Source organism: Phalaenopsis equestris, unplaced genomic scaffold, assembly GCF_001263595.1.
Source record: "Phalaenopsis equestris unplaced genomic scaffold, ASM126359v1 Scaffold000691, whole genome shotgun sequence".
Classification (NCBI taxonomy): Eukaryota; Viridiplantae; Streptophyta; class Magnoliopsida; order Asparagales; family Orchidaceae; genus Phalaenopsis; species Phalaenopsis equestris.
In genome coordinates, this window is record NW_018165131.1 from 326791 (window position 1) to 349857 (window position 23067).

General features: G+C 33.1%; 1 protein-coding gene across 5 annotated transcripts in view; it reads right to left on the minus strand.

Annotated features, from left to right (window-relative positions):
- Positions 1-10326: 10326 nt before the first annotated feature.
- LOC110030265 (endoplasmic reticulum oxidoreductin-1-like) overlaps positions 10327-23067 on the minus strand; it is a gene marked incomplete at its 5' end in the record, with an annotated part of 78798 nt that continues 66057 nt past the window's right edge. The window contains 8 exon segments of one of the 5 annotated variants that reach the window (XM_020732894.1): positions 10327-10587; positions 10825-10958; positions 12190-12313; positions 12409-12611; positions 17730-17834; positions 17931-18049; positions 19346-19456; positions 19551-19806. In XM_020732894.1, the coding sequence (XP_020588553.1) occupies positions 10533-10587; positions 10825-10958; positions 12190-12313; positions 12409-12611; positions 17730-17834; positions 17931-18049; positions 19346-19456; positions 19551-19806 (1107 nt within the window). In that variant the 3' untranslated portion in view covers positions 10327-10532. 5 annotated transcript variants of the gene reach the window in all.

Consider the following 23067-nt stretch of genomic DNA (forward strand, 5'->3'; position numbering starts at 1 on the left):
TGAAAGTTTATCAGCATCCCCCACACCTTCATTTCTCCTGCTCTTTTAATTTCGTAAATTTTTTTTAAGGTATATGTATGTTAATGTTTCTTCTTTAAAATGTGATTTAAAGCTATATTATTAACCTTTTTTTTTTATGATGATATGAATGGGTTATATAGAAAATCATAGGTTTATTTGAATGGTTGTCAGAAAATTTCATGTCATATAATAAGTTCAAAGTACTGCGAATTTCTTAAACCAGTTTTCCAATATATACCATTTTTAACATATTAGCAATTTCAGAAGAGTAATAATAATGATAATAATAACTAGAGGGCATACTGTTCTTTAAATCCTTTCTTATTCATTCCTCTTCTAAGCTTCTTTTTTTCTCCTTTCCTCTGCTACTCCCAATCATCTAATCTCAAAATATATGCTTATTTTACATCTCCTTGAGGAGAAAATATTCTGTCAATTATTCGCACACGCTACAACAATTTAATTTATTAACAATAGTTAAATATTGTCGGTAATAGAATAAAGATTGTAGGTAATATATTTACGGACGGTTTAGCGATGATTAAATTTATTTAGCAAAAATACTTGTCGGTAATAAAATAACCGACAAATTTAGCGACGGTTTACATTAACCGACGGATATTCGATGTACTATAATCATCACTAGAGATTCAAAAATATATCATGTTTACTTGTAGCTTGATCGTCAGTTATATAATCGACGCATAGGTCCGTAAGAAATATATTGTAGTTCTGTCGAAAAAAGTGTCGCGGTTCTGTCGGTATAACATGACATGTTTAACCGTAGCTTGACTGTCGGTTATATAACTGACACATGTACGTAGAAAAAGTTTTGTGTTTCTGGTGGAAGTGTCACGGTTATATCAGTAAAATGTCGCACAGTCGTCTGTAAAACGAGCATGGGAATTTACTTACGGTTTTTTTCATAGCTAAAGTGCAGCAATTTATCTAGACATCGCTTTTTTGATAAACCGTCAATAAATCGTCGGCATATAATCAATGGGTTGTAAAACCGTCGGTAAACTATCGAAATTTTGTACCATAAGAAAAAAAAATTAAAGCTCTCTTTCAATACTACAATCTACACACATGCAATCATAACAATAAAATCAAACCACAACACAACACAATAATGAAAATAATTAAAACATAAATCATACCTATAAATATAAGAAAAATAATTGCATTAAACCAAACAAAACGTACAACTATACAATAAAAATAATGTTCAATAACAATAAATTATTGAACATAAAAATAAACAAAAAAATAACCCCTACTCATCCTCCTCATCCTCTTATATCCTCTCCTCATCTTCATCCTCCTCATTCTCATCCTAAATTGGCTCCTTCCCGATCTGTAATTCAGAATGCAACACCACTTCGGTCTCTGCCCTCATCTCTGATCTCAGGGAGGCTACCTGGGAAGCAACCTCAGCAGCAACCTGACGATGTATCTCCTCCTCTTCTGTAGTGAGAGTAGATGCACCAGATGTGCTAGAGGCCGGGCAGACATCATAGGGCGGAGCCTGGGACCCCAACCCATAGACCCTGTCATTCTTCTTTTCATCAATAGCCTCCCTCCATAGGACGTACACAGAAGGATTGTGAGATGTGCCCGAACCATAGCCCAATTGCTGAAATCGACTCTCCTTGAGCCTCTGGATGGCGTCCTGCAAAACATATGATTAATGAAAGTTGGACAATAAATAATTTTTTTATAGTTATTTGAATTTTATACCCATTGATATATGATTAGCCTGAGACCTACTGTCCACCCAGGACTGATACGACTGTCGCTTATGAGCACCCTCTTGTAACTCTACAACAGTTGGCTCTCGTCCTTTCTCCAATGTCTGTCACTGCAATCGAATAGTTAGCATAAATTTAATGTAAACTAAGATTTAATGCAAAAAATAATTCTTATCAGCCTGCTCTTGTACTCCATATGTAGAAGTGCTCCACTATTGTGCTTTGAGGCCCCATGCCGATGCAGTCAGAGTGGCAATTCTATTTTTCTTGCTCCATCTTCTTCTGATAATCGAGAGAGTCTCAGGCCGCAAGCAGTGCAAAAAACACATCCTCACTAATCCACAAGGAGAGCTCATGTGTCTGGCGAATACCGTTGAACGGGTTGTGTAGACAATCGCTCGCTAAATGCTCGAAGTTTCTATGGATGTGTGCCTCCTCCTCAGGGAACCAAAACTAATTTATCTATAAATTGAATTAGAAATTATTAGATTCATAAAAAAAATACATAGTTGTAATTACTGTCTTCGGGATTTACCTTAAACTTCCCAAACTACATATCTCAAACTGACATTGGGATCTCCCTATATGATATGTACGGGTGATCGCACTTACTCTGAATTATGTCTTTGATGGCATGGATAGCATGTGTGAGGGACTAAACCTAAAAATAACATAAGATTCTCTCTTTATTAAACTAAAAAAACATACGACAGTAATGCCAGTATTAAATTAAAATGATAAAAAAAATTATGGATTAGCCCATCATAATATTTTCACCCAAAAAAATGGGTTGTTCATATAATTTAGTGTCTTACTCAATAATAAATCTCATGTTTATCATGATTATCACTTCAGATTTTTGAATATGTGGGATTATCATTTTTCTTCTAAACAATTCATCTTCAATATAATATCCAACTTTGTTAAGTTAAATTTTTGAATATCCATCTTCATCGGCCTCCAAAATATCGCACCTAAAGAAAACAAAATTTCATGCTTCAATAGTTGTAACTTGAGGACAGGGACTCTAAAACATATTGGAACAATCAGAGGCTCAGTTTGTCGATCAAAATCCACATACCATTTTAAAATTTTCATGTTTTTGTTCGCACTTTTTAGGTATTTCTTCACAAATATCTACACATTGTCCTCCTCCTTGCTCAATTGAATGAGAATATGGTCCTCATCTAGCAGACCAATTTTTCATTCCCCTTGAAATTTCAGCTTATCAGAAGCCTTCCTCATCAACTCCATTTTTGGATGCCAATATAGGAACTTACCAGCCAAAGAAAATTAACAACTAGCTGAGAGGTTAGCGGTATCATTGTCTGTCAAGAAAAGAGCAAGCTTACCACTCTTTTGACAAACCTTACACACAAAAGGTCTCTCATCATTACCTTCAAGAGTATCATGATACGACTGTGGAAATATGAAATTCTTAGTGGCATGCTAGGATGATTATGGAGTTATCAAAGCAAGTATATGAGTTAGCATTTTATTTCGTAGCGATGAGTTGGGAGGTATGCGATTTATACGAGAGGTCTCACCACTATGCTGGACAACACCAAAGGTAATATGAGTACCATCAGGACTATGTTATCCCGGATGAGATGTACTAAAGGCAAGGGTGGCTTTCTGGACCAGACCCATTGGTGTACCCAACATCACCACCATTTGAGATGTCTGAGTATGGTGCAACACTGATCGATGAGGATGATGATGATGAGGGGTAATCTTACAAGTGATGAGTGTGATGATTGATTGTGTGGGGATGTGATGTGATCTCTTATATCATATTTGTTATGTGTGGAGATTGTATTGTGTACGGATATTTTGTAAATTTTTATGCTACTAATTTCACTATTTTTCTATTATTGCATTTGTTTTCTAAGTACATGTTCTTATATGTGATGTTCTTCATACAAACTTTTATGTATTTTTACACACAATTGATTGTACCTGCATGCTTATTGTCGTTGCATGTCTATGATATTTAATTCCCTATTTTATTGTTCCTGCTTTTCCTGAGAAATTATGCGAGCAGAGTAGGATAGAAAAGAAGTTTGGAGGATGAAACTTTTCAATTGTGGTAGCCTAAAAAGAATGATATTAATATGCTCATATTTGCTTTGACATTGTGAGAATCATTGCTAATTGATAGTGGAAGGTAAAAAGTTGGTAAGTCATTGTGAAATCAAACTAAGGTTGGACTTGAAATGTTTAATAATGGACTAAAATTTAATCACACCTTTTCCTATCCTAAAATTCTTAAAGGCAATTGAGAAAGTGTGCCTATAAGAAAAACTAATCAATCCATAGTGTTTTAAGTCTTAATTTTTTATTCAAACAATAGAATAACCAGATTTTGACTTGATTTATAAGATCGTCAAGTTTCACATTAAGATGTATTTAAAAATTTCAACTTAAGAATAACTAGAAAGTCAGAATACTTAAAAAATGTATTTAACTAGATATAGTAATTCTTCCTAAAAAATAAAAAGAAAAAAAAGAGTTGAAATTCACTCCAAATTAAAAATGGAAGGTAAAGAAAAAAAAAAATTTCAGGGGAGAAGAAACTTGAGGTTAAGCATATGAGCACTTCAGCTTTTGTTTTCTAGGGAGCTCCACAACCAAAATGATTTAATCACTTCCTTAATGAAACTCTAGAATTTTATAAACTAAGGAAAAATGAGGGCATAACCCATTGCATGAACAAGAATAAAGTACTTAAAAGCAACTGGAATAACAAATAGAATTATAGTCACACTAAATTACATGAATTAGGAGGAATTATGTTAAGAAAGAAATAATTAAATAAAAGAAAAGGAAATTATTGATTCACGAAATTGTAGTCCCACAAAAGATAGAAATCACAAAACCTTAACAAACTTTTCATCCCACGTTATTAAAAGGCATGGATACCCTTAAGATAAGGTCAACTTTTAATTGTTAAAAAATCTGTACTAAGTGAAAGAATTACTTGAAGGCAAGTAATAGACATGTTTTTAGGAATTGATATCAATGAATCATTTGAAGAATTTCTGGCTTGTTTACCATTATTTTGCTTATTCTATGCCATTATTATGTGCAATAAAGGTATTTTTGTCTGTTTTGTGTAGGTTATTGGTTGGATGTTGTTCAAGAATGAAAAATAAATAAATTGGAGCAAATAATGGAAAGTTATGAGCCATGACACCCACCTCTGATTCGCAACACACCCACACTATCATGTACCGAGGTTAAAACTCTGACTCCCACTTCCCAGTACACCTACGTATGGTTACTAAATCCCTGGTGCACCAGTGCTGGCCTCTTAGCACACTGCGCCCTGTTGCTGAATCAATTTTTGAAGAAATTTCTTGCCTTTGTCATGCTTCCCCTATATGTAAGGTATTGGGACTATTCTAGGGCATCTTGAGCGACTGAAGGCTGGAGATTGAGAGAGTTTTGGGTAAGAGAGAGAGAAAGTTCTCCCTTAGAATTTTCTTCGTCTCACTGGGTTGAAACATTAAGGGGTTATTTTTCCTTCAATTTTCCCTCTTGTTTCTTGTTGTTCTTAGGATATTGTTATATGAGGATTTTCTAGTTGCGGAGAGGACACTTCATTCTTGTAAATTTTACATTTCTTTGTTTTTCACAATAATTGGCATGGGTTTCTTTTCCTTGATTTTCTCCATTATCCTTGGCTAGATCTCTTTTGTGCCTCTGTGATTTAGGATTAGTGATTTTTTCATGAATTTTTTAGATGATTTTATGTAATGTTTTTCAAGCCGTCAAGTCTTTATGTTGTTGGTTAACCTTTTAGATTTCATTTACTTCTAGTCTAATGAAATAAGATGTTAAAATCTATCGTGATTTATGACTTCTGCGTATTGCATCGTGGAATGATTATGTCGATTGCATAATCCTAGTAAAATAGGCATATTATAATTAGGGTTTTGCAACCTATGTATGGGATCAAAAGAATTGTGGGATATGTCATGGGGTTAAGAGAAACTTAACTTCATGGGTTTCTAATTTTTTTCCTAACCTAGGCATGGGTTTAATAAGAAAACTTATATATGGTTGATAACTATCATGTGGGAAAACATTAAGGAAAACCACGAGTCACTGAGGCAAGAACTCATTTCTCTCGTATGACACCATGTTTCTTTCTACTTTTTATTTTTTGTTTTATGATATCATTTTTTATTTTTGTTTACTATTGAAATTTTAGGGTTTCAATCCTTTGTTGTGAGCATGTTGAGCTAGGTTTACAAAGTTAGTAAACTAAAGATTTTTCTATAAGAATAATTTTAAGTCCTTTCTTCATGTCATCGACACGTGGACTCTTATAATGCAAATTAGTTGACATATACTTACGTGATTGACAGATTTGTCTCTCTGCATCTTTTCGATCATCACATGCAAACAAATTGAATGAAAATTGGATAATTAAGTCTTTAACAACTACTTAATGAGTACATGTAGAGTTTTACGTAACTTGAACGTCTGCTCTCATACAAGAATAAACACGAACAAGACTTATTCTAAAACTCTAACATGACTTATACTAAACTTGAATGTTTGCTACAAAGTTAATTTAAATCTCTTTGAAAAATATTGGTATCACTTACTTCATGGTTAAGCTAAATGAATAAATGTTTTGTTTCTTGAATATATAATAAGATGTTTACTCATCCTACTCGTTATTAGATCGTAACATTCTTTCAACACCTTACACAATTATAATGTTATAATATTCATGTAGACATCCAAAAGTTGTGATAATTTAAAAATTTATATCTTTTTTATGTTATTTGTAATTTAAAGTTTGTTGTATTGATATTCATGCTTGTATTTTAAGAAGCATGCAAATATATAAAACTCTAATATTTTAAATTGTGTGCTTGCATCAATTCTCAGCTCTTAAAATGCTCTGAAATATATGTACAAACATCTTACAAGTGCATTGAGATCCATGCTAGCGCATGGTATAAATAAATCGAGATCATGCATTATTACCATCAAAAAATCTGTATGTGCTTTGACCAAGATGCTAAATACTTAATTATATGGTCTAAAAATATTTTTTGGCCCGTATAAATAAATTTTAAGTCATCTGCTGTTGATTCGACCATCATGTTAAATGCTCGATTGCATGGCTTGAGAATAATATGTTTGCTATAAAAACAAAATTCTAAATCAACAGCTTGTGCTTATACCAACATGTTAAATACTTAATTATAAGGTTTAAAATGTTGTGCAGGCTTGTATAAAATATTTTTTAAATAATTGCATTTACTCGAACCAATGTATAGAATGCCCAACCAATGTATAGGGTGTCTCAAGTACGTGATTCGAAATACTGCTTAGGCTAGCTTAAATCAAAGTTTAAATCACTCATATGTGCTCCCACCAATATATAGAGTGCTCAAATATTCGATTCAAGAACATTGCGTGAGCTACATATGAGTTTAGACTAAAATGTGTTTTAGCTTAAGAAGTTTGTAGTTATTCTAAAAGCAATTAAATATTTTAGATTTTACAAAATCTATCTTATAAAAATTATATTTAAGATGCTAAATTATCTTTGTTCTCAATAGGCTACATTGGCGGTAAGAAAAAAGTTGTAAGTCTTAATTCAATAGTTTGATCCTCATCTTTATAAGGATTGAAGTTGGCAAGACTAAGTCCATCCCTCATTAGTCCAATACTCCTTAGAAGGATTGAAGTCGACAAAGATTTATAATATTAGAAATATTTGAGTGAAAAACTCCAATTTAATTATGAATTAAAATGATACAAATAAAATGTCTTGATAACGTTCGAGTTGATAGAAGATTTTATATGTTCTAGATCGGCTACATTGCCAATAAGAAAAAGTTGTAAGTCTTAATTCAATAGTTTGATCCTAATCTTTATAAGGAATGTAGTTGGCAAGACTAAGTCAATCCCTCATTAGTCCAATACTCCTTAGAAGGATTGAAGTCGACAAAGATTTATAATATTAGAAATATTTGAGTGATAAGCTCCAATTTAATTATTATTTAAATTGATACAAATAAAATATCTTGATAATGTCTGAGTTGGTAGAAGATTTTAGTTGTATGGATCTAATTTGAAAATTAAGCATCAAGTGATATTTTAATAAACTAATTTAATATAAGCCATGAACATGATCATTTGTAAGCATATTAAAGTCTATAATGTTAAAATATATCATCCCTTGATGATGAATTTTTAAGTAAATTCAAATAAGTAGAAGATTTTAGTTGTATGGATTTAATTTGAAAATTAAGCATCAAGTGATATTTTAATTAACTAATTTAATATAAGCCATGAACATGAACATTTGTAAGCATATTAAAGTCTATAATGTTAAAATATATCATCCCTTGATGATGAATTTTTAAGTAAATTCAAATAATAAAAGTTAGAAATTTATTATCTTAACAAAATGTAGTCCACAATGTTCGAAAATATCAATTTTTTGATGATGACCATGCTAACAATAAATCTCAATCGAAAGGCTCTATCCTTAAAAAAATTAATTAAAAAAATTAAAAATATTTAAATAAAAACCTAAGCCAGTCCAAGAATACGTCTCATCCACCACGTGTTACCATTTATCAAGGGTAACAAACTTAATGTTAGCTTAAGCTCACAGTGTGTCAATATCTTATCAAACAAATTACTATATTTATAAAATAATATGTGAAGAAAGTAAATAACTCAAGTCATTTATTTGTGTAATTTGGCTTTGATAATTTCACAAAAGAGGTGATTACCATTAGAGCCTTCTTACATTGTGATTATAGCCCATATGCTCTCAACTGGTAGTCTACCCTTTTGAGTTGCGGATCAAATGGTATAGTTGATAGGGTAACTAGTCCTCTGTAATCTATGCTCGACATAAATTAGTCCCTTGTACAAATATCCACCCTAAATCTATAAGTTTCTATTTTAACAAAACAACACATGTCTACTGACAAGGATTCTTCTGCCAGGTTGAGTTAACTACATTCTCTTACTAAATAGATCAAGGATCACGACAAACCAAAATAATATAATTATGAGATCTTAGAACCATTCAGTGAATCAAGGTAACGATGCATCGAGTTCATCATTATTCCCCTCACCATTTACTCTAAGCATATATTGATAAATTAGTAATTTCAAAACCTAAATTCGTCGATACTTTATGCCAAGTCTTGATATTTAGCACCAAATAATTAGCTTTAATCATAAGAGTTCTTCCATTATCTGCAAGAGTAATTAACCACATAGGCTTGCGCCAATGGGATTTTCTCAAACCCCATATTTTAAAATCATCACAAAATGAGGTAAGAATCTCTGTATAGTAGTTTATCTACTATCTTATTTGCATTCTAAAAAATTGATCCGAAACCTCACAGTAAACTGCCTCGATCTCAATTTCATTTTCATTTTCTTTGGAAGGAGATTGGGGCATCAATAATTATGATCTCACTAATTATTTTATATAATCATTAGTTAACATTAAATTAACGAATTAGATTTTGTTACTACATTCACATTGAACTTTTTGTATATTCATGCACATATTATAATTCAGAAACATGATTTATCTTTTAGATATGTATTATACTTTATTTCACTTTAATACACTTCTTTATATCTATTATACTTTATTTCACTTTAATACACTTCTTATTGCCGATTTCCGTTGAAAGAAAAGGTAGCTCTGGATAGCAAGATGGCAAGAAAACTACTCACCATGTAATAATTCTCTTTTGGGCAAATGTAACATATTATAAAGAATTTGGGACTGATTAGTACAATTCTAATTATTATTAAATTAATTTTTTTAAACTCTGACTACTACTATAATCTAAAAAATAAATTAATTTCAATACTTTGCTTACTGCATATATTTTCATTGGGAAAAAATTTGCGTACGTAAGACGCACGCAGAGCTGCATATGTTAATAACCTACAAATAAGTTACAGGGAGGGTATTGGGGGATTATATCCGTGTTATACCCCCTGTAACCTCTTTGTAACCTACAAATATATAAAAACAGAAGCGTGAAACTTACTAGAAGGTACAGTTAGGTTACAAGGAGATTACATGGTGTATAACGCAATTATAACCTCCCAATACCCTCCCTGTAACCTATCTGTAGGTTACGCAACTCTGCGCACGTCTTACAACGCAATTATTTTCCTTTCCATTGGGAGCGGCTTTGAGTTTTGAAATGCGGCTAGTACAAATGGAGATTCTCATTATAATAAATGTTTATTTTTTACAAATAATTTACTATGATACATTCAGATATGTGATACAGATTGAATGTAAGATCCACTCCATTGAGTTGGGTCGTTACATACAATTTCATAACGAGCCTTCAGTTATGATTACTAAATTTATAAGGTGCATTTGAATTCAAGTAATTTAAGTGAAAAAATATCAGAAAAATCAAATCAATGTTTGCACATTAATAATGTACTTACAAATTGTTAGAACATTTCATTATTTCATTCTCATTGCAAAAAAATAAAATAAAATAAAATAAAAGAGAAAATTAGCCCATCAGATCCTTTCTTTCACTGAAAATGGCATGAATTGCTTCATTAACGTTCAAAAGCAAGGCTACATAAAGTTTAATAATAATGAAAACTGTCACTCAGAACAGTAAGTAGTTCTCCCGCATTACGTTACTCCTATACGGATGGCTTTGCATACACCCCCAATGCTATAATATACTAAGATGCATGTTGAAAATGGTTTGGCGTATCCTAAACAAATTCACTCTTCCAGCAGCTACTGATCAAACAGTCTGTATCAATTAATCTACATACAACAAAAAATCATGTGTTAGTTTGCTGATCCTGAAAGTAATAAATAGGGGTTTGTGTCCTACTTGCAAGAGATATACCGCTACAAAAAAATAATAAAATTAAAAAAAAAAAGATGCACATTAACGCCTGATGTGGACTACTATGAGATAAAAAAACTAGAGTTACTTGAGAAAGGACCTGCCGTAAGTATACTTTGTTTTGTTCTTCAAATTGCTATGAGGGAGTCTGCCTTGCTTGTGAGGATGGCCTTCTTTTCATTATGTTTTCAGCAGATGGACCCATCTCATGTATAAAATTAACAGACTCCGACAACCTGTTCAGAAGATTTATTAACGCAATGACTTCATTCCGCTGCAACTGCAACTGAAGCAAAACAACAGATATTAACAATCAATTCACAGTAAAATTTATAGCAGTGGAAATAAGATGTAGTCATCAACTAGGGGAACCCATATAAAATTCTTGTTTTTCTACGCAATGATCTTTTTTTATTCTTTTAGCTTTCGATGTGTATCACCTCTTTCCCAAAATTTGATGCATCCCATCATTAGAGGAAATTATTGACAAACAGGTATACCCACCAATTCACATGATTAGTGCATTCATAGACAATAATCTTCAATGTTGTACCAAGACAAAAAATTCGAATAATAAGATGGCAAGTAAGAGCACATTTTATTTCATTATTGCTCTACCACAGTAATTAAATGGTGGTGGGAAAAACTTTTAATGATAATGTACACATGGATAATTGAAATTATCATTGCAGCAAAAAGTAGAGCGGCATCATACACCCAAGTGTTTACCTTAGGGATTTATTGTTGATGCCTTATAACAGTTATATCGTTAACTTAATTGAGAGAATGGAGAAAATTCTCTAATTTAATTTTATTAGTGTGCTGAGATTAATTAATGAACTCTAACTAGCTGTAACTACTATGTATCATAGAACGAAGGATAAAAGCTTGGATCTTGTTAGATAATTATTTATGGTTCTCATTCTGCTTAACAACCTAATTCGAAAGGTATAGAGAGCTTCGTGCTTCTGAGCTGTTGCTTGAAGAGCTATTAGAATTTCCTTATGTAAGTTGTTCAGAAATCATGAGTTGATATTCACTGGTGATTGCTCAGCTCAATCTAATTGCTCATTTTGATTCAATTTCTATGAATCCTCTACTTATAACCAGATCAATGCCACCATGCTAGCTCGTGCCCACTCCAATGGTTATAATTAGGTATTAGATCGATGATGGTTCAGCAAATCCAATTCATAGATAGGATTTTGGCATAAAGGTAGAAATGTATTTTTTCTTGGCCAGATGATAACCACATTGCTGGTTTATCAACTACTCTGAAACAATTAATTGATGTAATTTTTGACAACCCAATCATCATATATCATCATGAAATTTGTGGCAACAGGGTATAGCATTAACTAAGTAAACCGGTATGAAATTATTGTGTTTTGCGGGTAGAATTTTTTCTTTTTCCTAGTTTATTTTCTGTTTTCAAAGTTTGAATTAAGTTCCACCAATATTCCCGCACTTAATACATCAAATCATAAGAGATAAAACTATAAAAGAAAGTGTTATACCAGCTGATTGGCATGGTTCTGACCATTAACAGAGAAAAGGATCTTCAATGCTGTTCCTAGACCAAGAACTTGAAGCTTTCCCCATAACCGGCATTTCTCACATCCAACACAATCCATCAATGCGCTGCAGAAAGCATATAAAATCAGAGATATTGTATATGTTTTTAAAATTCAGTAATGTAACGTCAATATGATAAACAAAGCTATTTAGAAGCATGCCTGATATTTCTGAATTGCTTCTGAATTTGCGGCTTTAGCTCAGGACTACTATCACCCTGCCATAACTTGGCCTCATCATAAGGCACTGGACAAGCAGCCCGCAGGTCTTGATTGAAGACAATTTGCCGAACTAGAGACTGAGTTTTCAGGTCTTCATCTGCATTACCTGTGCTATACTCTGCTTGTTCTAAAAAATCTGCAGCCTGAGATTTTATTTTATTTATTTTTAAAAAAATGCAGCATGATAAGAGAGCAGAGGTCTTGACTTGACAGAGAAGGTAAAATTTGTCAGGGCTAACTACTAGGTATTTTTATACTATCGAGATTTATAACCATTTAATGTGAAATTAAACCCACAATCTCACGTCTTTAAAGGGAAACAATAAAGAAAAATACAGGGGCCCAAAAAAATAGAACATTCACATACGCATGATGGGAGAAAAAATAAGCAGGAGTTAGGTTCAAATTTTGAACAGTTGACTGTTTAAGGAATAATTCATGTATAACTAAGTCTGTGAATTTAACTTGTAATATCACAATTTGTTGAATGACAAACGAATTCTATAGAGTTAATGCAAAAAAAAATAAAAAAGAGATTATACAGAAGCATGAAAAGGCATGCAAAGAGCAAAACAAAGTGCAGAAGCTCATATTGCCAAAATATCTAATATTATCAAATTATAAAAATTTTGTATTATGAAACATACGTTTAAAAAAAAATAATTTAGTTAAAATATTGGTTTCCCTTTCAAAGGATTCTCATTTCTATTTGGATTGTAGTCACCATAATATATGAAATACCTAGTGAGATAATATACTCAGACTCAATGTGTTAAGTAAGGTGGAGCCCGGTCCACAATTCCTTTTTTTGGAGAGATCTTGCAATTATGGAATATATTTAAATGTATTTAAATATTTCCTTAATGCATTGCTGCTTTTTTCCTTGGATTCGCTAATCAATTCTCTCGCCGTCTGCTTCTTCTGGATTCGCAAATAAGGATTTCCTTTGTTGGCCAAAAAGGCATGTCTTAATTGATGCGATGCTTCTAGTGCATTAATTAAAAGCCCAGATTTAATCTAGGCTTTAAGGTGCTGCTTACGGTTTTAGAATTAAAATTGCATGGCTCTCCCTCCTCTTTTGGGTGCTATATATACGGGTGAAGGAATTGGATTCCATATCTCTGATTTCTGGGGCCGAACTCTAAGGAGAAAAGAATCACAGTTGTTGTTCTCCCAGACTTTTTCTTCTGCAGTGGCTCTTGAGTAGAGGAGAGAAGAAGAGAGAGATTTCTTATAATCATCGAGGTGATCGACGGATGTAATCATCAAGCTAATAAAATCATCTGCAACTCTGTGGACGTAGGCAAATTGTCGAACCACGTAAATTTATGTGTTACGCTGTGTTTTTTCTGTTTTGTGATTTTTCTTGATCCAATTTTTTATTTTATTGTCGTTGTTTTCACAACAACTGATATTAGAGCTTTGGTTTGAGGCTGAAAGAAAACGATGGGCAAAGACGATGTGATAGCATCAGGAATCGATAAGTTTAATGACATAGATTTTGGTTATTGAATGATACAGATAGAGGACTACCTCTATGGGAAGAAACATCATTTTTCATTACTGGGAAAGAGACCGGAGAAGATGGACGAGACATAATGGAACTTGTTGGATCGAAAGATTTTAGGGGCTATTTGATTAACCTTGTCGAGATCAGTTTTCCACAACGTTATCAAAGAGATGACTACTGCAGATCTCATTGCGGCTTTATTAGATATGTATGAAAAACCATCGACGAATAATAATGTGCACTTGTTGAAAAAGTTATTAAACTTGAAGATGGTGAAATGTGTGTTTGTTATTCGATATCTTGATGATTTAAATACTATCAAAAATCAATTGTCATCTGTTAATATCACAGCAATTGTCATCTGTTGAAATTGATTTTGATGATGAGATACGTGTGTTGATATTGTTGGTTTCATTGTTAAATAGTTGGTAAGCCGTGATGATGACATTTAGAAGTTCTGCAAGTAATCCAAACTGAAATATGATGATATTTGTGATTTGATATTGCCCGAGGAGGTGACAAGAAAGATTATGGCGAGACCTCGGGCTCGAATTCGACACTGATTGTTGATTACAAAGGGATATCGTAGGACAAGAACTCAAACATAGGAAGATCAAAATCAAAGTTTGATCAGCATACAACCTGCTAGAATTGTGGCAATGTTGGCCACATAAAAAAGAACTACATGAATCATAAGAAAAAGAAGAATAATAGTGCAAATGTGGTAACTGAAGAAATACATAATGCATTATAACTATCAGTTCACTGTTCGGTTAATGACTGGATACTGGATTCAAAGACTTCATTCCATACATCTTACCACCGGGAGTTTGTGTGCAATTATGTGTAGGCAACTTTGGGAAGGTACATCTAGCTCATGTAAAAGCTCTTGACGTGATAGGGATGAGAAACGTTGATATTGCACATATAACTAAAGCAAATGGACCTTGCAAAATGTAAGACATATTCCTGAGTTAAAGAAAATCCTCATCTCTATTAGCTAGCTCAATGAGGGTGGTCATTCGGTAATGTTCTCAGATAGCACCTGAAAGGTTACCAAAAGAGCATTAGTATTTGCTCGGGGTAAGAAAACTGACACACTATATATGAATATTGGTTTACTCAACATTGTTGCTACTACGATTACAAAGAGCACAACAGATCTGTGACATTGCAGGCTTGGTCACATGAGTGAGAGCTATAAAAAAATCTTGCAAGATGAGAATTCGAGCAAGTGAGAGTTGACCAAGAAAGACGAGATGGGTTCCTTGTCAGGGAATCAAACTTGGGAACTGTCTTAATTTTCACCAGGGAAGAAGGCATTGCACAACAAGTGGGTGTATCGAGTGAAGACTGTGTTTGATGGCAGTTAGAGATACACGGTTGGATTTGTTGAAAAGGACTTTCAACTGAGGCAGGATACAAGAGTAACCCGGGAAAAAGCATGGAGGTACAGGGCTATGTTGGTGCTGACATATCGACCGGGGGTGTTACTCTTGAGAAGTTGAAGTTATACTCGACTTTAGCTGGTCTTCTAGAATAAAGACCGGGGCTTTGAGTTGTAGAGGTGGAAGACATTACGTTTGAGGAAAAGGGCGGTGCAGCCAGTGGATGGTGCGGCTAGTGTCCCAGTCTCCAAGTGGGGGAATGGTTAAGTAAGGTGGAGTCCGGACCACTATTCCTTTTTTAGAGAATTATTATAATTACGGAATATATTTAAATGTACTTAAATATTTCCTTAATGCATTGCTGATTTTTTCTTTTGATTCGCAAATCAATTCTCCTGCCGTCTGCTTCTTCTGAATTCACAAATAAGGATTTCCTCTGTGGGCCAAAAAGGAATGTCTTAAGTGATGCTTCTAGTGCATCAATTAAAAGCCAAGATCTTCTTAATCTAGGCTTAACGTGCTACTTACGGTTTTGGAATTAAAATTTCATGGCTCTCCCTCCTCCGTTGGGTGTTATATATACGAGTGAAGGAATTTAATTCCATATATTTAGCTTCTGCGACCAACAAAAATTAGACACGTTCCTGAGTTGAAGAAAAACTCATTTCTGTTGGGCAGCTCAATGTGGGTTGTCATTCAGTAGTATTCTCAGATAGCACTTGGAATGTTATCAAAGGAGCATTACTACTGACTCAGGGTAAGAAAATTAACACACTATATATGGCTATATGTTTACTCAGGCGTGAACACATGAGCCGGAGGTGCATTATGGGAAAGCAGAAGAAAATCAGTTTCCTGAAAAATGGCATAGCGCCAAAGGCAGGAAAACTGGATCTTGTACTGACAGATGGTGGAGAACCACAAAGCCATAAAGAAATCTTGCATGATGAAAGTTCGAGCAAGTGGGAGAAAATTTGAGCAAGTGAGAGCTGACTATGAAGAAGATGGATTCATTCGAGCAAGTGAGAGCTGACTATGAAGAAGATGGATTCTCTGCCAGGAAATCAGACTTCGGAGCTAATAGAATTTCCACCAGGGGAAAAGGCAGTGCACAACAAGTGGGTGTAACGGGTGAAGACTGCGTTTGGTGGCAGTAAGAAGTACAAGACTGGACCTGTTGAAAAAGTATTTCAGCAGGGGCGAGATATTGCTCATACAGTAGGAGTTATAATTAGATATAGGAGTAGCCTAGGAAAGAGCTTAGTGGTACAAGGTTATATTGACGGTGATATGTCAACTAAGGGTTTTACTCGTGAGAAGCTGAAGTTGTGCTCGACTTCAGCTGATTTCCGACATAAAAACCAGGGCTTTGAGTTGCAGAGGTGGAGAATATCACGTTTGAGGAAAAAAGACGGTGCAGTCAATGGATGATGCAGTCAGTGTCCCAGTCTCCAAGTGGGAGAATTGATAAGTAAGGTGGAGCCCAGTCCACTGTTTCTTTTTTGGAGAGTTCTTGCAATTATGGACTATATTTAAATGTATTCAAATATTTCCTTAATGCATTGCTGCTTTTTCCCTTGGATTCGCAAATCAAATTCTCTCGACGTCTGCTTCTTCTGGATTTGCAAATAAAGATTTCCTTTGTGGGCCAAAAAGGCATGTCTTAATTGGTGCTTCTAGTGCATTAATTAAAAGCTCAGATCTTCCTAATCTAGGCTTAAGGTGTTGCTTACAGTTTTGGAATTAAAATTGCATGGCTCTCCCTCCTCCCTTGGGTGCTACATATACGAGTGAAGAAATTGGATTCCATATCTCTCGCTTCTGCGACCGAACTCCAAGCAGGAAAGAATCGCAGATGTTGTTCTCCCAGGCTTCTTCTTCTATAGTGGCTCTCTGATAGAGAGAGAGAAGAAGAGAGAGAGGAAGAGAGATTTTTTGGAATCGTCGAGGTGATTGATGGGTGTATGTAATCCTCAAGCTAATAAAATTCTCTGCAATTTTGTGGACGTAGTCAATTTGCTGAACCACAAAAATTTGTATATTTTCGTGGACATAGTCAATTTGCTGAACCACAAAAATTTGTATATTTCTGTTGTGCTTTTCTATTTTGCGATTTTTCTAGATCCGATTTTTCGCTTTATTGCCGTCATTTTTTCACAACACAATGTACGTCATAAATCAGGCAGTAGTGAAGTAGACATGAATACCTAAAAAATGAACAATTTTTTTTATGAAATATATCTAAGGGGACATATAATAGTGCTATTAAGTGTGCCTACGTGATCTTCAGTAAAATGCAGGCATTTATATTTCAATTTAGAGATAATATAATTTTAGATGAAACATTATAAGAAAAAAATTACCTTTGTTACAGCCCGAAGAACAAACAAAAATGTAAAATATAAATTTCTGACACGATCTGGGTATCTCAAAACACGGTCATACAGCAACTCCAAATTTTGTCCCCACTGAAATTTTGCAGAAAAGTAGATGTTTGGTAATCTATATAATAAAAATGGATTTCAAAGCGATTTAGATTATTGAGCTTAAATTAATGTAACTACCATATTTGTAGCTTCATCAAAAAGATAATCTGAAGCAATGTGCACTGAGATTGAAGCATGCAATCCAGAAATCAACTTAAACAAAACTTTTTTCTCTGGGCAAATTTCTCCTGAAGAATCTAAGGTAAAAGCAAGAACAAAAGTTAATACTGAAGAAGCATAGTATTAAAAATTTCTTATACATATTACAAAAGAAACAGCACAATCGTATTTTTCTCCACATAGATCAAGTCATGCCATATAGCTGATCATTTAAAGAAGGCCAAAAAACAAAAAAAAAACAAACTAAACTTCGTTGTGCTCACAACTTTAACTCTAAGGTGTTATAAAGAGATTATGCTGGCATAAGTAAGAAAAAATGTTAATATGAGGGGAAATTCAGGCCCATTTAAGATGTCTCTTTTTGTTAAAAAAATGGAATTTAATTAAAATAAATCATGTTTTAAGACAGCCCGGAGGATTCCTTTAATTATTGAATATTTTCTGAAAAATAACATTTATATAAGAAAAAAACAAACTAGTATACCAAAACATATAGAAGCAAATAGACATGTGATAAAAAAGATGTCATATCAGATATTCTGCTAAATTCACCATAAAAATTAGCTTTTAGAAAACAGAAGCGATTTGCATATAAATATTTGTCAAAAATGTTATAAGAAAATACTATTGCAATAACAAAGGACAAATAAAAAATTGAATGAAAATATTGTAACTTTAACAAAATTTCCACATGCTAAAGTAAATTAGATAATTTTCAGGCAAAATATAATTGCCAGCATATTCAAACTTTGTAAATTGATTGATTCAATTACCATATTTAAACTCGATCAATCTATGTTTGCATTGACAAAGTATGAAAGCGATTAGAAGATTTCAGTAAGGCTTGAGCATAGATTTTTCAAGAATAAAATCAAAATAACCAAGATGATGGCACTCAACATTGCAGATTGCATACAAAGACAAACCAACATCCTAGTATAGTTCCTCGTTATCATCCTACTACATTTCTGTAGCTACAAAAGGGGACTAAAGCAACTAAGAGCACACCTAAAATATCCTCTGGTAACCTGTCCGTAATTTCTCTGAGTTATGATTACATTTAAAGAAAGGAATCGAGCAAGATTTTACTGCCCTCAAGTATTACAAGCATAAATTTAAGGAAAATTCTGATGCCCCAAAAACTAATGCTAATTTTAGTGACTAGAATTCAAAATTTGTGCAACGTTCTTCGATATATCAATAAAATGATTATACTTCAATATTCATAAACACTAAAGAGATGTTTGTATCTATGCACAGTTCTTACCAGTCAATACTGTCCAAATATTTTCCATGGCACGAGTTAAAAAAATTATTTTAACTTAAAAATAATAAGTAGAAATGAAGATGAGCACAACTTGCACAGAACTAACATCGTGGGCAGTTTTCAGTATAAATAGCATCCCATATCCTTCTAGCTGATGGACCAACATAACCGCTGTAGCGTTCAGGGTTTAGTTGGAGATTAACATATGTCATCTCCGCTGCCAAAAAAACAGAAATAAAACCTTCACGCTAGAAAAGTGATAATAATTATGAAAATACTAAAAAGTAAATGACACTGAATTGACAAACTACCATTATCCGTTTCATCATCATTTGTCCATGGATTGTCAATCTCAACCCACCCTCTAAAAGCTTTTCTATCTAGTGTGCGGTCCACAACAGCTTCTGGTTTCCCCTCCTGACAAATGAGATCATCAGATGAAAGCCCAACAAAGGGCTTCTTGAATGGCTCAGGGAACTCATTATCAGGACACTCACAAACACTACAATCACGAAGACGACACATCCCGTCATCAGGCCAAAATGGGCAATCACACCACAATTTAACCTGTAAAATCAAAAATAACTAACGAATCAAATAAAATTAATGGTTGAGCAATATCTCAGGTAATCTATTAATAAAAATTCTTAATTTTTAAAAGCTATTTTCTATAATAAGAAAATGAAATGAGTATAAAAAGAGCAATTGGCAAAAATCAACGGAGAAAAAATAAAATATACAAGAAAAGATATAGATGGCATGAAAGCTTTTGCTACTAAATTCCTACACAAAATCTCCAAAATAGCTCATTTAGATCTCCTTTCATTAAACCAGGTCAAAACACAGCAGTGAAGATGAAGATTTAAAATTAAGTAATTTAACATTTAGGCATTTTTTTCATCCGTTAAATAAGGTGTAAGCTTCAAGATGTTCTAAAATGTAAGCCCTAAAATAAATAAATTGCCCATGTCTGAAGTATTTTATACACATCAAAATATGAAATAAATAAAATGACAAATTCAAAACCTAACATGCTAACGCACAAAAAAAATAATATGTTAATATCCTAAAATAAAACGTAATAAATTGTAAAATATCAAATAATATACTAATATCCTAACATCAAACTATAAAGGAAGAAGTGTTATGAAAAACAATAAAGTAAAATAAGATATCAAAATAAGAAATAATAACAATTTTTAATTTTAAGAGAATTGGAACAAGCAGCTAATCAGAAAAGAAAAAAAATCTAAATAAATAAAGGGAATTTTTAATGTTTTAAAAGGAAAAAAGTTATATAGTTATTGGTAAGAAGAGATGTGGAGGAGGAAGAGGAAATGTGTCCCTTGGTAATGACACATTGGTGGTTGTGGCTAGAAAGGAAACGCCAGCACCGGTGGGCTAGAGACAACTGATGAAGATGTCAAAGTCAAGGGGTCTAGCCATACATGAGACTAAGAGCATGAGAAGAGCAAGATTGCATGAGGGAGGGAAATAATAAAAGTAGTTTTGCTTTATAATATTCTTTTAACATTATTTTTTAAAAGGTATCCAAACCCTAAAGAATATGTCATGACCTAGCTCGAGAGCTTAGAATTAACTAAAGTGAGTACGGACAGACGGACAATGAAAGACATTTTAAACATTAATATTAATCCACAATAACATTCATATAAGAAAGAGCTACTAAATCCACATCACACATGTAAGCAATCTTCTAATAAATCATATAATACCATCCAATCAGCTACAACAACACAAGTAATACAGTAAAAGTGATATAACATACAAAAAAAATAAACAAGCCAATACGCAGGTTAAGTTTAAGCAATTTAGGGAATAATTACTATTTTATCATACCTTAAATATTATGCAAAAACCTAACATGATTTCTCACTTGAACATGTTGATCAAACAATTAAAATTTATTTATGAAATTTGTATTTGTCATGTTATCGCTTACCTCTTCTTTAAACTAATCAATAAATTTTTTTCATTTCCCATTTTTCTTGTAATTTTAGAAGCAATCACATGAGCTCCATTAAAATGTATCAATAAAGGTATAATATTTACCATTTGTATCATAAAAGCATGCATTTACCACTTATACCACAAAGATACACCTTTACCATTTTCATTACATTTTACGTTCATGAGTAAAATAACATCTTCTGCTAATCCCATAAGGAGTGATTCTAGATAGACTTAACATTAAAATTTTTATTTACAATTATTTCATTCCTATAAACCATCACTTTCATTTATTTTTCATTTTAATGCAAAACAAAAAAAAAACAAACGAGTCGAAAATCATAAAATAATTATTTATTTTTCATTTAATTTCTTTCGGCTGTAAAGGTGTTTTTAATATGTAAAAACAAAAAGAATATTTAAAATAAAAGAACTGAATTTAATGTAAATAAAATAGCAATTACTACCTTTAACCTTTCAAAGACCTCCTTACAAGCTTAATCCTCCAATTTACTTCCTCTTATTATCATCTCTTCATCTCTACCTCATTTGCACAAACCACAATCCCAAAGTCTTAACTTGTTGAATCAAAATTCCTTTAACAGCTAATTCATTTAATTATATTAATACCAACTTAATAGCATGTAATTAAATAAACTAAATAACTTATATAAATAAAATACTCAAACTCTTACCTTACTAAAATTTGCCTAGATCGATAGTCCTTCCCACCAAACTTTCACTTATGTTATCAATTTTTAATTCATAAAAAAAATAATGTTACTATAATAACATTTTTAAATAAACATGTTATATAACTTGAAAACTTAAACCCTTACCTTACTAAAGGCATGGCTCGGCTCTTTTATATCTCGCACGCACGCGAGCTTCTCGCACACTAGGGCACGAGCTTCTTCATTCACGCTTAGAATGTGCACGAGGCATGCTCCTTATTATGCATTAGATGCCTAGCATTTGATTCAGCATCATCTCCCAATCCGTGCAAGTGATGACATGATCCCTTGCACACTTCAAAGTTGCTTGCTTCCCTCTAATGCATGATGCTCCTCTTTTCCTTCAGACAGCCAACACGCAGTGTCAAAGCCTCCCATGCATGCAAACCTCCACTTTGCTTGGCTAAAGCATGGCTCTTCTTCCCTTCTCCTTCGAACCAAGACTCATACTAAGCATACACTGGCATCGTCCATCCTCTTGTAGGCACCCACACACAATTGACTAAGATTTGGTCCTTCTCCAGCACCATTCTTTTCCATTTCTCGATCTCGTTCTATGTTTCTTTCTTTTGTTTCGTCCGGTTTGAAAGAGGCATTTGTCTCCTTAAATGAAATCGTTAAGATGACCGCTTCCCTTCGAATCGACCCTAAAAAATTTATTATTATTATTATTATTGATCTCTAAGTGTAAAGCCACTTCTCCTTAGCTGATAAGGAACTGTAAGTGTAAAGCCACTTCTCCTTAGCTGATAAGGAACGACTTAATTGTAATCATTATAACTTACCAAAGATAAAATAACACAAAAAAGAAAGAAATATGACATAAAAAAGAGGATAACACTAAACTAGAAAACTTAAATTCCTCACTGCCCCTCAAGATAGGTCATAAATTTTGTAAAGGTCTAACTTGGTATTCAAATCAATGAAGCTGCCTGAAGATAGAACAACAACAAAGCCTTAATCCCACTACGTGGGGTCGGCTGCATGAATCTTTTTTCTCCATTGCGTCCTATTTAGTGTCATATTTTCATTTAGTTCTAGTAAATTAAGATCATTTTTTATATAATAAGCCCAAGTCTTCCTAGGTCTACCTCTGCCTTTCTTAACACAAGTCGAATTTAAA